The sequence below is a fragment of the Strix aluco genome, chromosome 6, assembly GCF_031877795.1.
Source record: "Strix aluco isolate bStrAlu1 chromosome 6, bStrAlu1.hap1, whole genome shotgun sequence".
NCBI classification, from domain to species: domain Eukaryota; kingdom Metazoa; phylum Chordata; class Aves; order Strigiformes; family Strigidae; genus Strix; species Strix aluco.
The window spans coordinates 7,495,064-7,511,902 of NC_133936.1; the positions used below are offsets into that span (position 1 = coordinate 7,495,064).

A 16,839-nucleotide genomic window follows, 5' to 3' on the forward strand; every position below is an offset into this window, starting at 1 on the left:
TGCTATATATTTATAAGGAAATTCAGTCCTTCTAAAAGACACTGCTGTCCACTGGAAAAATGAAAAAAGTGACCAAAATCTTAATTAACAACCAAGCTAGAGCTGCATACCTAGCAGAGCTCATAAGACCTTAATATAGAGGCCTGTACGAGACATATCCAAACTTAGATATTTGGCTGACTAAAGGATGTATGAGATACTCTGCCCTGCAGAGAGGAAATTCATTTCTTTACTGCAGTTTCCCAATATCAGATCTGGGGGCATACTGCCGTGATGTCCTTTCTTAAAAGCTTCTTCCTAGAATAGCCTCACACTGGTTTCTGATGGTAGTAGATGCTAACTCAGGCATCTATGCCATGCCAGTACCTAATTAACCAACTCAACCCAGTCTGACTCAACCCAACCCAACCTTCGTCCAGGCTGGACATTCTGCATCATGATTCAGATTGCACACACAAGCTCCCTAGATTGAACAGAGCTGGGCTGCCTTCTGCTGAATGCACTCCCATTCAACGTCTTGCCAATATCTTGTTGCATTCACACTTCAAAAAGTTTTGAAATCATGTGGCAGGTTCTACAGAACTATAAATTATTGTAATTGATTTCATTACTTGACTTAGAATCCATTTAAAAAGAAATTTCTACATTCATGTCTTCTATTATAGCAATCGTTATTTCGTAATTAGCAAGATAATATTTTGAAAACAGACTTTGTACACAAAGAAATTATAAAAGAGAGTAAAGAGAAGGAAAATGTGTCAAAACCGTCATTTAACTTACCAAAAGCAAGAAAAGGGATACTTCTCTGTAATTTACTTTTTCTGAAGTCACATGTGATAAAATGCATGATGCCAAATACCTGTTTTTCACATCTTCTACCATATGAAAAGGTGAAGAGATACCAACATTTTTATTCTGAATATTCTTGGGTTTGTTCCAATTAGAACAGAAGCTACATCCTTATTCTAACTATTATGCAATATTTCCCCTTCCTTAACGATTGTGAACCTAAAATTGAGAACAAATTACACTACAAAAGTTTGCAGAAAAAAAAATAGAAAACTCTCTAAACAGAGGAAGGAGGGGAAAAAACAGCCAAGATTAAATCTGCTGCCAAGGAATAACCAAGGCATCAATCCTTTGTGTTCTCCTGCTCCTAAGACAAAGACAAGCAAGAGTAAGTTCAGTCTCAGTGTTAGATGCTGTCACGCTGATTTATGACACACAGTGTATGCTGGTCCTCCAACATGACATATTGTCCACAAGAGATTCAGCACAAACCAAACTTCTTTCCTTAAAAAATATTGTCCATACCAATTTAACTTCAGTTCCTTAGGTGAAATGCTAATACTTTCTCCACTGGGCCACCTGACCTTCTACAGATGATTTTCCATTTAATTCCATCTCCTCTGCAGAGAAATAAACAGGACAAAGCACTTTTGGTACAACTCCTGTCTTTCACTATATTTTGCAGTATGCTATCATATTAAACAACAAATATTTTTTTCAACAACAAATGTAGGAACTGTCTTTGAATCAGAAATAATTACGGGTAAATTTTCAGTTCCAGAGATGCAAAGACTTTCTTTTACAGCAAAAAGTCCTGCTTTGATACATATTTCATTAAGAACTTGGTAGGGGGTGTGGTAGGTAGAAAAATGTAGTTTAATCAATTAGCATAAAGCTGCTAATTTTTTTGGAATTAGAGTAATTCTATAAAGGAGACTGGCATTGTAAGATATTTAAATTCACAAATTGCAAATGTACTCTCACAAATACAGAAAACAGCATTATACCATATATGAAGATGGATTATTATTAAAGAGAAGTTTAAAGGAACAATATAGGAAAAAAAAGGCAAGTGAAAAATATTTTTGAGGAAGCTCCATTTTTGCAAGGCTAAAGCTTTTCATGAGTGGAAATTGTGAAAATATGTTTATATGACTCTTTACTCAACAGAAAACCTGCAGGAGAAATGAAAATCAAGTGTGGATAGCTGTTGAAGCTGAATACAAAATTAATATATGCTGGGAATTAGAGTAGATGGTACAGGGTCATTATCCTGAAGGTCAACATGGGAAATAACTGTATTTTCCTTAAGAAGCAAAGCAGTAACCACTGACATGGTGGACTCTCCAGACATTCGCTTTGGGAAGATGAGATAGTGCTCAAGCCACACAGATTTGGCTGGCTAGTTTTGCTCATTTAATGATCTAAATTACTGTTTAGTATCAAAACTTCCAGCCACAGCAAGAAAAGTGTAAGGAAACCAGGAGGTTCTCGCTATTTTTTGACACTGAAAATTCTCCTACATTAGTGTAGCAGACAAAAAAACTTGTCATTTTTATGACACTGTAAAACCACACTAGAAATCAGAGGACAAATGTTTTCAATGCTGTAATTCCTTCCTTTAAGGGTGAGTGGGAGGAAATCAGACCTTCTGAAGGTAAAACCAAGATTAAGGATAGGATTTTTGTTTCCAGAATTAAGTTGCACATGAAGCAAATGAGTGTTGATAGACAGAGCCAGAGGAAAATATAGGTCAGCTGTGTCCTTGCATGCCACAGCGAGGGATCTTACACAGCTGATCCTACTGATACAGCAGTACAGGACTGGGCTCAGAAATAAACTCTTGGCAGCTGAAATCCATGAGATGAAAAGATTTTGAGTGCCTCAAAAAAGTTCAGTGACTCTTCCAACAATTAGAAATCTATATTATAAAATAATTGATTTAAGCAGGAGCTATTTATAGCTAATACATTATTAATTATATCCCTGAAGACCAATTTCTGATACTGAAAGGTAAGGGTCATACATGCAAGTCACCATCCAGGGATTGGATGTGAGCTAATTCAGTGATAGCAATGAAAGACGCTGGGTTCAAACTTAACTTCTAACAAAAGAGCCTAACAGTTTTGAAAATGCTTCATACACTTGCACATATACACTTGCATGTATGTATAGAAGATATATTTATGCAAAGGAACAGTACAGCCGAGTATTACACCAAAACAAAGCATGAAAATAAAATATTTTATACTCAGACACACTCAAAATTAAGAGAATAATACTATTTTGATAATTCACAGTTAGATAGGGGGACAAAAATAAATGAAAGAAGTTGCAAATATTTTGCATCAACAATTTAAGAACAGGAATATAACCTGAAGGAAGGAAAACAGGAGAAATACAATGGTGTTATATGTTGCTTATTTAGAAACTTTACTGTATACAAAATTATTGCTCTGAGAGCAGTTACCTACGTAAAAATTTACTTTGTTTCATTACAGTGTCCTGTGACAAGCCATGCTATGTTGCTCTTCCTTAGGCAGAGTTCCTCTGACACAGTGATTTTGGGATCATGGAAACTTCGCTGGCCAAATGTGAGCCAAAAATTGCCTTGAGAAATGGCTACCAAATGTGAGCAAGTCAGACTTTAGTGTGCATACTATTATGCTGGTTTTTTTTGTGGGTTTTTTGAGGAATTAAAGTGTGAAAAGCCCTAGAAACTTATCAACAAAAGGACTTTCCTGAACAGACCTTTCCTAACATTACAGATTAGAAAAGGGGAAAGATCACACACACACGCTCCACCTCTAGCCCCAAGCCCAGCTTTGCCTTGCAAGAGATAGTGACTTCTGTAGTTAACAGCAGTCTCCGAGCCCATTCAATCTTGTACATTTTAATGGTGAGTTTTTAAAGCCTATAATTTTGTAAGATTTTCACTTCTGAAAAGAAATTTGACATGGTTTTTTGCTGATCAAAAAAATTTGTTTTCTCTGAAGCACAAGTAGGACTAAACCAGTCATTTTTTATGAAAAGGTTACCACAAATTCATACATCTTCAAACCTGCTTCTGAGAGATCTGATCTGTGAAGGTACCACTGCCCCCCTTTCCCTTTCGTTAAACTTCTGTATGCAATTTCAGTAGAAGTACTTGCAATTGTAATGTGCAAGGTGTCTGTATATCTCATATTCTAGAGTGAACACCGGAAAATGTCATTAAGAATAAAATATTCATTTTAAAGGAAGCAGTAAGTTTAAATTTCAAATACATTACATTTTTTTCCTGCTATGCCTGCCTTTACAAATGCTCCCAATCCTTTTAAAATGTTTGCTTAAATATATACAGTATATATAAAGGGAATAAACTACATGCTATGATATTTGTCCTTTAGCAGGATCCGGTAAGAGAGAGAGGGGGAGGAAGGAGAAGGAGGGAAAATCTTGACAAGAATATATATTAGAGCAATCAATAAAAAGATAATCCTTGGAATTCATGAGTCTTTAAAATAAGATGCATTTTCTTGTAGTAATCCTAAAAACCTATAAAAGAATATTCAAGCAATAAACCCCCCATAACTCATATTTAACCTTTCATCATGTAGAACTACATATTAAATAGCTTAGAAACTGCATGCTGTGTAAGTGCATTCAAATAAGAGCAGAAATAGAAAAATGTAAATGCTACACCTCTTTTAACATGCATTGCACAGCCAAGAACATCTGCCAGCTGACCCCATAATCCAATCGGCTGTTCAGAAGCAATCATATCCTTATCTAAGAGCTGTAGAGCTTCTACATGCCATGCCCATTTTCTTTAAGAGATGGAGCAAAATGTAGTTAACCAACTCTTCAACAACTTTCAAACACTTAGAGGTACGAGACCAAAGTAATTCAACATATTACATGGACCTGCATTAAAATACTGTCGTCTTTTCCTCAGATATTGTAATTCATTTTTTAATTTCACAGCGCAACAACACAGAGGAAGTTTAAGGCTGAAGTGACTATATCAAATCAAGTGCTTACCAAGTGTATACAGCCCACACAAACTGTTTGTCATTTCTAGTAGAAAATAACAAAACCTGGAATAAAATCTGGAAGAGCTCAACCTAGTCCATCTAATGAGAAGAAATACATAAAAGCTGAATTAATTGTTCTAACTCTGAGTTTACTTCTCACATCTGCTGCAAAGGAGCAGACTGCTTGAGAGGCTCTACAGGCAGGGGGGGATGAAGACATCCAAAGGAGTGGCTTCAAAATACTCCAGAAGAGCCAAAAACTCTGTGGAATTAAGAGCATAACCCCCACGGAACATGATGCAGTAACAGAATGTATCATTATCTCTGAATAAAATTAAACTTCTGCTAAAAAACTCTGTCCTAAGTACACAAGCAACCTGCACTACAGTGACTGAACTTATCCTAGGAGGACAGTTTGTTATGGAACAGGTTATGTGATTCAAATAACTATTTTATCCATCAAATAAATAGTTTTAATCATGCAAATTGCCCCTCTCTCCAAAGCTTTGCTAAAGTATCTGTACTGGCCGGGCACTGGACATGATGGGAAATGGTGAGAGAATTGTTGGAACAGTGTTTCAAGTAACACTCTCTGTAGTTAAATTTATGTCAAATACCTGAAAGGCATTGAAAAAAAAAGACATAAAGGGGTCTGCCAAGAAGCTTAGAAAACACCCTTCACAAGAAGAGGGTGAAAAGATTATTTGGCTTAATGAGAAAAAGACACAAACTGACTGAGGCCTTTAATTATAAGACACTGGAAAATGGAGGGTCCTCCAAAGTAATTGATTAAGCAATAACAAGACCCAAGCTTAGAAGCATAATTAAAAAAAAAAAATAAAAATACTGGAGGAAATAATAAGGGAAATCTACTGGTGCCTAGAGGAGTTTATTCTTGGTGTTAAGTTATCTAACATCTTTATCAATTCCATAAAACACAATGTAACATGGTAGCCAGTGAAAGATAGAGCAAATCTCAGCAGAGAGGTGATTTAGCTTTCTTATGCCTGATATCAAAGAAAAGCAAGTATTTTACTGCAGGTATTTAACCCAGATTATATAAAAATAATTAGGATGCCACATATTTACATATAAAGAATCTACAGAGCTTTGCTCTAGGATTTAAACACTGCCCAGACCAGAGGAAACAGAAGACAATCTGCCTTGCAGTGGATTAATGATATGTGTCCAGCTTAGCTAAACAGCAGTGCAATCAGCTAATTTAGTTTACCATCTGGGTAGGCAACTTGTGCATGCTGCAATGTGCCTAAGGACCTCGGTGTTTCTAAATCAGTGCTGGAAGTCAAAGTCCAGTGGGTGCAGAGCAAAACTCCTTCCAAACTGCACAAAGGATTGAGAAGCATTTGGGGAGGCAATTAATAGAATCATGTACGCAATATGTGTATGTGTGTGCACATCTAAGTGTGCACATATATACACACACTTTCCTTATTAGCACAATTTCTTCTTATCCTAAAAGCTCCAAAATATATAGGATCTGATCCAATCCTATAAATCTAAATTGGAAAAAGATAATCCATTTGTGCGCTTAAACAGCTTCCGTTTCTATCCTAAAAAACACCCCAAACAAACCCACAGGGAAAGAAACAAAAAACTCCCCAAAACCAACCAAACAAAAAACCACCCCAAAACCCAAAAAGTCACAAACCTAAAGAAACAGACCTTAATGCAATTCTAAGGTTCCATTACTAGAGCCCGCAACAGAAAGCCCTCTAATGAATTCAGTGAGTTTTTGATCAAGACTGTGTTCCCACTAAAGAGGCAAAAAACATCAACTACGTTTATAATAATACCAGCCGTGGCACTTTGCAAGCACTGTGCACCGATAAACCGTACAAAGACATAATTTCCAAGTTTAAACAATTTCTTTCCTTTAATAACTTCTGAAAGGCTTTTGAAATTAGCAGATCTAATGTGTGTGGGAATAGGCAACACTTTATAGCAATAGGTTTACTTTTAATGGAAGTAGTCTGCTGTGTCTATGGGTAACAAACCCCAGTATCTTTTCATTACAAAGGAGCTTATTGTTACCATACGACTTACTGTGGGATTTCATTTTGCCTCTTTGGTGATCTGTCTGATCTATTAAGAAAAGCACTGAGGTATGGACAACATACACTTTATTGCAGTTTTATATTTTTGTAGTCCCTGCTGCTTCTGTTAGGCTACTGCCTATGAATTTCAACTAGTAATAAGGAAAAGGAAGAAAAAAAAAAAAAAAGTATTTACCAAGTTTCTCACAGGAAAAAAAATAAACTGTGAAGAAAATGAGGCAAGTTCAGAATCAGGTGTTAGAAGTGGTGCTGCACCAACGGTTGCGCAGAAAAACAACTGGATCCACCAGCTCTAGCACCTACAAACCACTACATGAATAAATCTTTGTATGAATGCTATTGAAGTCCTTCTACCCATACTATGTAAAGTATTTTTATATATATATATTAATAACATATATATTAAGTCCCTTCTGCATGACTGTTTCTGTTCTATTAATTAATTTTCATGGTTGAATCTGAAATAAAGGATAGGCAAAACTAAATAGTACTTCATCAGTGTTAATCAGTGTTGAGAATTAATCAGCAAGTGTAGAAAATCACTATTAGTTTTGCAGAAATGCATACAGCATGAAGAAGCATTTAAATAGATGCTGATCTTTTTTTAAGAGTAGCAATTTAGAGATTACTTTCCTCTGATGGGATACTTCAATATTGAATATACAGAGATTAATGTTCAAGGGAACTTGTGTTGTGTTGAAGAGAAATGTTGCTAAAAATAGCAATATATATGTTTCTGTAGCAACCATAGTCTCAGAGAGAATTAAAAAGTTTTAAAGTACCCATAACATCTGAGCTCTCTGATGCCTACACTCTGTCCAGGTGGGATTATTCATCCAGGGCTTCCCGCGCTCCAGGAGAAAAAAATTCCTTCATATAAGAAATAGTGTTTCAGGTCAAAGTCTGCTGTTGAATGAGCATCTCCCCCTCAATCCTCAAGAAGTTTGAGGATTGCCTACAAAATCTGACACAAGTTGTGGTCCCAGAGATAACTTCTATTTTTAATTTCTTCACCAGCACAGTACCTTTTCATCACAATTAAAAATACAGTAAGCACAGAAAGATTGCTGTTGGCTTTTCAACACCGCTCACCTGATTCTTGAGATCCAGCTTTGGGCAGGGACGACCTCCATTGTAAGGCTTCTCCTTAAGCCACCTGTATCGGACTTTCACCCCCGGTCCACAAGAAGAGCTGCAAGGGGACCAACTGGACCAATCGCTTAACTTGCAATCAAACGGGCAAGGGACCGTGCAAGATTCTTCAATGTAACCTAAACCAAAAATTTAAGAAAGGTTTTAATCACTGCAACTAATGAACTCCGATCCTCTGATGTCTCACTGCAATCTGTGCAATCAACACAAAATGAGAACTTCTTAAAGAGGAGACATTTGGCAGGTTGACAATGACTTTCCAATGCGAGATTATGATATTGTTTGGAAAGAACAGCAGTGACTAAAACTAATTATTACTTGGTTTAGTCCAGTGAAGGCTGTGATAAAACTGATTGATGTAAAGGACAGACATTGGCAGAAGTATCTGTTGTGAGGCTGGTGGTCACCAACAGGTGGTAATTATCTTCTCTGTGAGGTCCTGGCCGAAATAAATTCTGGAGAACTAAGTGTACAGCCTAATTTTGTACCCCTTTAGTATTACGCTAGCCATCTCCAGAGCTGGCACAGGCAGGGAGGCAGAGGCTCTCTTCCCAGCAGACAGAACCAGAGGATGGTGGAGGCACCAGAGCAGTGCTCTTGGCAGCTCCCAACAGGACATGTGAGGGACCTGCCTGCAGCCTGCCAGCTGGAGCAGTGTGGGACTCGTGCTTGGGAGAAGCAGATGAAACCTGCTTCTCACTTCTTTCTGGTAGCTCTCTATACATCTTTCCAACTGTTTTGCCTATGCTGTGGTTTAACCTCAGCCAGCAACTAAGCACCACACAGCCACTCACTCCTTCCCTCCCGCAGCGGGATGGGGAGAGAACTGGGAAAAAAAAACAATTCATGGGTTGAGATAAAGACAGTTTAATAAAACAGAAAAGGAATAAAATAAAAATAATGGTGGTAATAATAATAAAAAAATTAGTATATACAAAACAAGTGATGCACAATGCAATTGCTCACCACCCACTGACCAATGCCCAGTCTGTTCCCAAGCAGGAGCCCCTGGACAACTTTCCCCCCAGTTTATACACTGAGCATCACACCATATGGTCTGGGATATCCCTGTGGTCAGTTGGGGTCAGCTGTCCCAGCTGTGTCTCTTCCCAGCTTCTTGTGCACCCTCAGCCTCCTCGCTGGAAGGGCAGCATGAGAAGCTGAAAAGTTCATGAGTTAATATAAACACTACTTAGCAACAACTCAAAACATCAGTGTGTTATCAACAGCATTGTCATCCTAAATCCAAAACACAGCACCATACCTGGTCCTAGAAAAAAAATTAACTCCATCCCAGACAAAACCAAGACACTGGGTTTCCTAAACAGCATTTTAAAGCTTTGCCTTCACCTTAACCTGACTTGACATAAAAGCCCTCCCAAGATCATCACCTCTTAATATCAGAATACCAGACATCCACAGGAACAACACCTTGCTGAATTAAAACCCAACAGGTTTTCTCAGAGGAAAAACAAGGTTCCTTCATACAGGCACAGCCCCACAGCTGATTTAGGAGCTGGCATATGGGAAGAGAGATTTTGCAGAGCCCAGCACTGGCCATGGAGTGCGGCCGAGCCTTCGGGGCGACCGGGGAATTACTGGCAGCAGTCTTGGGTCGGCAGTGTGGAATAACTCCTGCACCTTGCTGCTTACCGTGCTGCATTTGTTCTTCTTGAGTTTCTATTATCTGCTTGTCATGTCTGTATGTACCATTTTAATTTAAACAAAAAAGAGATTTCATGTTAGACCGTGAAAGTCAGTGGCTGCTAAGATCAGCCTTTATTACAGGCGGCTTCAACCCTCTGACATCTCTGGCAATGACGGTCACGGAAATAACTGAATTTCATCCTATGTGTTTCTGATGTTTCTCATTTTTATGCCCTTTCTTTCTGTTTGTTTTTCATTGCACTAACGCTCCCTCTATATTCCTTACCTACAGAATACCAAATTAGCTCATTCAATTACTCTTTTATGAAGGGTTTCCCCACTCTATCAAGGTGACAGTCACTGCAGCAGGGAGGAAAAAAAAAAAAACCAACCAAACAACAAAACCCAGAAAAAAACAACCCAGAAGCAGCTACCCTCCAAAATCCCCAGACAACAGCCACAAATAATGAGAACCTAACTCTGTGAGAAACACTGAGGCTGAGGCACCGAGCTTACTCTGGCCCAGAGCTGGATTTACCAGCTCTGCCGTGCCTGAACCTGCTGCTGACTCTGAAGCAGGACTGCGTTACACCCTCAGCATCGACCCACAGCAGCAATACGCTGCCTCCCTCCTGGTCTTCATGCTTAAGTCAGTAACAAGAAAGGTTTCAGACTTATTTAGGCATCCCCCTCCTTGTAGAAGTACAAGAAATAGTGATGTTGTTTTTGTAAACAGTGCCTTAAAAAATACTAGAAACAACAGTAGTTCCCTCCTTCAGTTCAATGATGCTTTATTTCTTCTTTTTACTTCATGATGGTGCTGTTCGGTCTTCCTTTACAGCAGTCACCCCGTAGCCTGACAGCTGCAATCATTTCCCCGGTAACTCACACTGTAACTCTTCCCTAAAAGTACAGACCTGTCCCCAAACGGTGTGCTCTGGTTTTCTTTGCTACCTTTATCTCCATGTGCTGCGTCGCCTTTTCATTTGCAGCTCCAAAGCCACTGGAATTGGGTATCTTAATTATTTCCAACCTAATCCATTACAGTGGTGTTCGCATGTTTGAGATATTTCAATTTTACATGCTTTGTATTCTCATCCAGGTGAGATTACACCCAGGCACACACATATACAAATATTTCCAAAATAGACTCACTTTTTTCCCCCAAATGAAACTCCCAAATATCCCACTAATATTCTATTCCACCTGCTTAGGTTGCCACTCAAAGCAATTCATAATACATTATGATAAGTAAAAGAAATTTTCTCCTGATAGGTTTATGAGAATCATTTCTTAGGCAGTTCTCCGAAGAGTTCTGTTCCACCACTGTATGAAATATCATTTTTCCTTGGGCTGTGTGACAGCCTAGGTAATTAACTCTCAACAGAAACAAAGGAAGTGCCTTGTTTCAAAGTAGGATTAGACAGAGGGGTTATCAACTTATCAGTGAAGGCAAAATGGGCTAAGCCTTTCGGCAGTTCAAGACCTAACTCTATAATGAAATATAAGACAAAAAAAGAAATATAATAAGAAAAGAAATATAAGGAAGAGGAAGGAAAAGTTAGAATAAACAAAAATAACCTATTGTATTTCATCCCCATGAAGTGCAGTGTGGATCCCTCAGTGAACCACAGAATTTCTAAAGATGTCCTGTTGCTAAGAGGCCAGCTCATTATTTTTTGAGTTTCCTCACCCATATTTCTAAATTTCATTAAGTGTAAACAAATAATGGCCAGCTAATAGAGCATTAAATTACCATACTGCCCAGAGGAAGACAATTCTCCATACAGAACAATGCTACAGAATCAAAATGGGAACATAACTTTCTTTCAAGCTCTTCTCACAGGCTGCCATTATTTCTTCTATCAATCACTTGTTGAGATACCCATGGATCAAAGATTTCCTTCAACAAAAATTTTCCTCCAAAAATCTTTATGTGATGTATCCTCTCTGCTCAGACAGAGAATGTCTTTATGGCTATCTTTTTATGAGAAACTAGTAAATAATGTTGTACTCAGTTCATCCATTGCCTATGAGAACAGGATATTTGTTTTTCTCTGGAGAACCCAAGCAATGGCTTGCCATTGACAGGGGCATGAAAAGATTTCAGCATGAATACCCATAATAATCCTAGTATTGGCATTCCTAGAAAACTTGTAGCATTGGCATGGTGCATAATACAAAGAAAACCCCAAAACAAACAAACAAAAACCCCAAAACCCAAAAAAGCCAAAGGAGATATGCTATTAAAACAACCTATTAATAAAGAATTCTGTATTCAGACTATTATCCAGAGGATTACTTACCATAACAGAATATGAATAAGGGAAACAGCATAAACATTTCTGAGTTATGGTTGCTCAGCTTGGGAAGACTAACTCAAGGTTGAGTTTACACAGCTGGCTTTGTCAGTGTCATCCTTAAACATCTCACTCATCCATCACATTCCCCATTCTTCTCTCCTCTGCAGAAGATGGTACCAAAGATTTGTTAAGTTTCCAAGACCTTCTATGGAAAAAGATGCTCTCTTCTCCCCAGCCCTACTCAGCCTGTTTTCCGTGTGTTCTTATATTATTTCTTGAAGCTTCCTTTAACTTTTTTTTTTTTATTCCTCAAAATCTCAAATCCCATTAAAATAAAGCTCATTTAATTTAGAAACAACAGATGAGAGCCTCTGTCCTATCTGAGCCAACAGCAGGCTCCTGAACGCCACAGAGCTGGAGCTGCACACAGAGATGTCGCAGGAGGTAGCAACAGAAACACCAGTGCATGGGATATTTAAGTAGGCGCTTTGAAACATACTACTGGGAATAGTCCTGAATTGGCAGGAAAAATTGAGCTGGATGATCAAATGAGCTTTTTCTATGTTTAAGCACTATTGTTTTACTACTGAGACACTGCCAACATAATGGGATGAACAAGTGCATTTACCTAGGCTGCACAGCTCATTTTACTATTATTTATTCATTAAGAACAATGCGCTTGTTGCTCTACAAGCCACAAATGGAGTCTCTTCCCTAAAGTGTCTATAATAAACAAAGCACCCACAGATTACACAGGGTGTACTGAGAAGGCTCAAACACACGACACAGCGACCATTACTCGTCTCATTTCTGCTGTGCAGCCCAAGAGACAAAGCAATAGCAGGTAGATGAATAAAGTGAGGATGATGGTCTGGCAGGTGTTGGAGGTTAAGGCTCAAATAGATGGTGTAAAAACTGTTATTGTCTCATTTTTGCTGTGCAACCCAAAAGAACCAAAGCAACAGAAGGCAGCTGGGTGATGGGCTGGTGGGTGTCAGTGGCACAGAAGCATGAAGAGGCTGTGGATTACACTACAGCGCCATGGGGGAGTTCTGAGTAGCACAATTTCTTTCCCACCTACACAAGACACTGCATATATCACACCAGGCACAGCCAGAGAGGGGCTGCAGTGTCCTTCCGTGTCCCCCTCTATATCTGCAAACGGATTGTGGTGGGAGAAGCAGGTGACCAGCAGCATTACAAGCTAACGTAAGACACTGGCATCCACCTGACTGTTGCACTTGCAAATGATAAATTTGCTGTGGGTGTAAGGTCTGCACACAGCGTTAAACAACAGTGCCAACAGGATTCCAGGAGGCTGACTTAAAAGTGATTTGAAAATAAACAATTCTCCAGCAGCTTTGGAAACAGATGCACTTCTAATTGAATTGGCTTTAAACTCATTTGTATCCTCTCTAACATATTTCATCATTTCAATTAACAAACTTCTAGCAGTTCTACCCTTGTTAGTAAACCTTGAGGTGCTTCAGAAAACTCAAGGTCATTACTATGAGAAGGACAATTCTGTGCATCACCACAACTGCCACTGGTAATAACCCCACTAATTTCCGATGGAGTCTATATGATAAAAGAGATCACCCTTTAACAAGGGAGCAGCAGAGTGGACAGTGACACAGGAGAAATGTTTCTAATTACACAGACCAAAGGTAGAGGAAAAAAGTTGATTCATTTTGCAATTAATATTTACATTCATTTGGTTACTGACTGTGAAATATGTAGAATAACACCAGTAAATCCATGCGGTGCTAAAAGTCTAATAGCTAAAGACTTTATAAGGGAGACCTAGTGGACCATGGCACTCAGTGGGCCAGATTCTGCTCAGCTGAAGCTTTGGGATCTCCTACAAAGCAAACCTCATGTTTTAACTCAGGTTAAAACTCAGCATCAAGCACAGACTGCAGTTAAGAGACTAACTCCACCAGCTGAACACATCTCTACAGTTGGGGCTTTCCCAATGTGCTGTGGATAAGGCAGCCACCGGCCATGGGCCACACGGCATGATCGAAGGCTACAGCAGCTTGTAAGCTACCAGGGCAGCAGCTTGTCCTAAGCAAACCAGGTCCAATTTAAAACCTGCTTCAAGGGAGAACATTATTAACTGAAGGAAACTAAGCCAAATAAGTCTGGGAATCTTAAAGTTGCTAACAAATTCAGCTGCATCTGAAAAGGTTGTAGTATTGCCATGCAGCAAATGTTCAATCTTTTTTTTTTTTTTTTAATAGGCAAGGATTTGAGAGATTTTATGCATTATTAGTTTGCTAGCTGAGAAATGTAAGAGATAATCTAATGAATACATTCAGTAAATGTACAACTAAAAAACCCAGCAAAAAAACCTTTCACATCAAATATTTTGCAAAGATCATATAATGGACCCTCAGCTAATTTATTCCCACTTGCTCTTCTCAACAGAGAGGCACATGCTCTCGTTATCTCGTAGCAGACTGATTATAGATTCTAAATAGACCAGAGAGGACTTGTAAAAAACACTAGCAAGTTTAACTCAACAGTATTGTTATTGAAATTCATCCAAAGGTTGGTTTTATTGCTCAATTTCACAGTCTCTATAAATCCTGATGAGGCAGTCGGGTTGGTGCTGACTTTGCGTTATGATTCTTAATTTCTTTTGATTTTGCATTACAGTTCTCTTCCTTAAAGAACTTGCAAGCTTACATTCTGAGCTACGTACAAACCATAACAGTTGATAGATCTAATCTTTTAACTAAATAAGGAAGTCTCCATTAATTAGTACATTCTTTGTAACAGATTGCAGAACAAGCAGAGAACTCTTCTGGAGAAGAGAGATTTGTCTGCTGCCTTCTCAGTGCAAATAAATAGTGCAAATAAATAAGACTTCACAGCGTACATTCATCTCGCAGGGAACTTTCAATGCAGAGAGGCAGAAATCCACTGCACAAATCTGTCTGGATTCCAAAACCAGCTGTGGAAATGATTCCCCTCTTCCTGTGGCTGCTCCCCTGCAGCGGCTGGGCCAGTTGCTTGGGAGCCCTGTCTTAAGAAAGTCCTTACTCAAATAAAAAAACATCCACTGGAATCAACAGCGGTTAGGATAGTAGCTCAGCTGTGTTTTTCTATATATACTTTGCTCATCACCCTGACACTGGGAAAATCATCTGCTTTGTCCAAACAAAACGGAGTAGCTTTTTTTTAGTTTATCAGTGTCCTCATCCTCTGTATATCAGGAAAGAAACTCATCCCACTGTACTTTATTATGAGTTGTTTAGCATCTAAGTTCTTCAGGCTACTCAATTCATAGTAAAAGCAGATTTTTAAAACAAGCCTGAGATTCTGTTTATTTTTTAGTATTATTATGAGATTTATATAAAAAATAAGGCTTTACAGTCTTCCACAATACATCACAAAGACAAAATTAAATTGTCCACAGACCGTCAAATTCCCCTCTTGCTCCTACATCTGACTTCTCTCAGAGGCCCAATTGCACAGTAGCTCCAAAAATAGATGTACATTGCAGAGTGCTCTGAAGATCAATACAGACTTGAGCAATTTGGACCAGGCGGGAAACATCTTCCAGAGCCAAGGGTCCATCACTGCGAGAAAGCTGCCGCCAAATGTCACCAAAAATATCTGCCCCCATCAGTAAATCATATATGGACTGAAGGTCAATGGTTTCAGGCTCTGCTGGAGCTCACTAAGAAACTCAATTTCAGAGTTTGTGGCCCTCTGTGGAGAGCATCATTCTGCCAGTTTCTAAAGGTACGACATTAGGCATTGTCAACACAATATGCCATCTCATTTCAGCTGCCAACCTGCGACCCCAAAACGCAGACAAGCTTCATTTAGACAACTTCCCTCGGACAACAACGCAACGGTTTCCATTTTACAGAATGGGAAACGCTGATGCATTTCCTTGTATCCTGATAATTAGCATGTACTGTGCATTATAATATTGCTCTTATTTCAGACAAAATAAACCACTAGATGACTCTGCAGAAGAAAGGAACACAAAGCAATTAAATCCATGCGCAATTAATATTATCAAGAAAGTTCGCAACAATGTGAAAAAAACCCTTATTTTTTTCCTTTAAATATATGTTCCTAGTATTTTAATTTACAAAGTCAAGAGGTATTATTACCAAGTGTAAGGGCCTCTATTCAAGGCACTGAAAAGGCAGGGAGAAGCTTCTGAGCCCGCGGCAGCCTCCACAGCCTCCCTCCCCGCCGTCACGGGAGGCGAGTGACACAGTGACCTCTCAGATCAATACATTCAAATCAATACACTGCCTCAATTCCTTCCCATCTCATCGACACTAAATGAGAAACCTAACTACACGCTTTAATTATACTGGAGCTGTTTTAAAGATGCCACTAACCATTACCAGCATTAGGAAGATCTGTGAGTACTCTTCCAAACGCCAGGCAGCTGCCGCGAGGTCCAGCCTGCTCAGATAAGGAGTTTCACTCCTGCTATCAGAGGTCACCTTGCTACAGAGGCAGGATACAAACGCATCCGACATTCTTAAATAAAGCTGTACTATAAAAAACGTCTGATGGAAACAAGATTTTAAGAAAGGGAACAGTCCTGGCTTTCCACAGCTTAGACACGGGGAAAGCAGCACAACTCATTTAGATGATGGAAAACCTTGAGATGGAAATAGGACATTTCTGTGACGTTAGCAGGCCCCAAGCACAGAGTACCGATGCACTGAATTCCTGATAGACTTTTGTTTCAATTTTGCAGCGTGACTTTGAGCACTCTGGTTGTGTAGTTCAATCTCCTCTGCTGGAGGACTTCAATGAATTCAGACAGAAGCAGAAAGCGAAGCAATCTTGTTAAATAATATGTTTCTTAATGGTCGC

At 38.9% G+C, this 16,839-nt stretch overlaps 1 protein-coding gene across 6 annotated transcripts in view; it reads right to left on the bottom strand.

Moving 5' to 3' along the window:
- Window positions 1-16,839, bottom strand: part of THSD7B (thrombospondin type 1 domain containing 7B) — a 332,338-nt gene that overhangs the window by 76,487 nt on the left and 239,012 nt on the right. For all 6 annotated transcript variants that reach the window (XR_012623747.1, XM_074828561.1, XM_074828560.1 and 3 more), the window contains one exon: window positions 7,973-8,151. Coding sequence is in view for 5 of the 6 variants with exons in the window: in XM_074828561.1 (XP_074684662.1) it covers window positions 7,973-8,151 (179 nt within the window). In the remaining variant the exon portion in view is untranslated. The remainder of the gene's footprint in view (window positions 1-7,972; window positions 8,152-16,839) is intronic.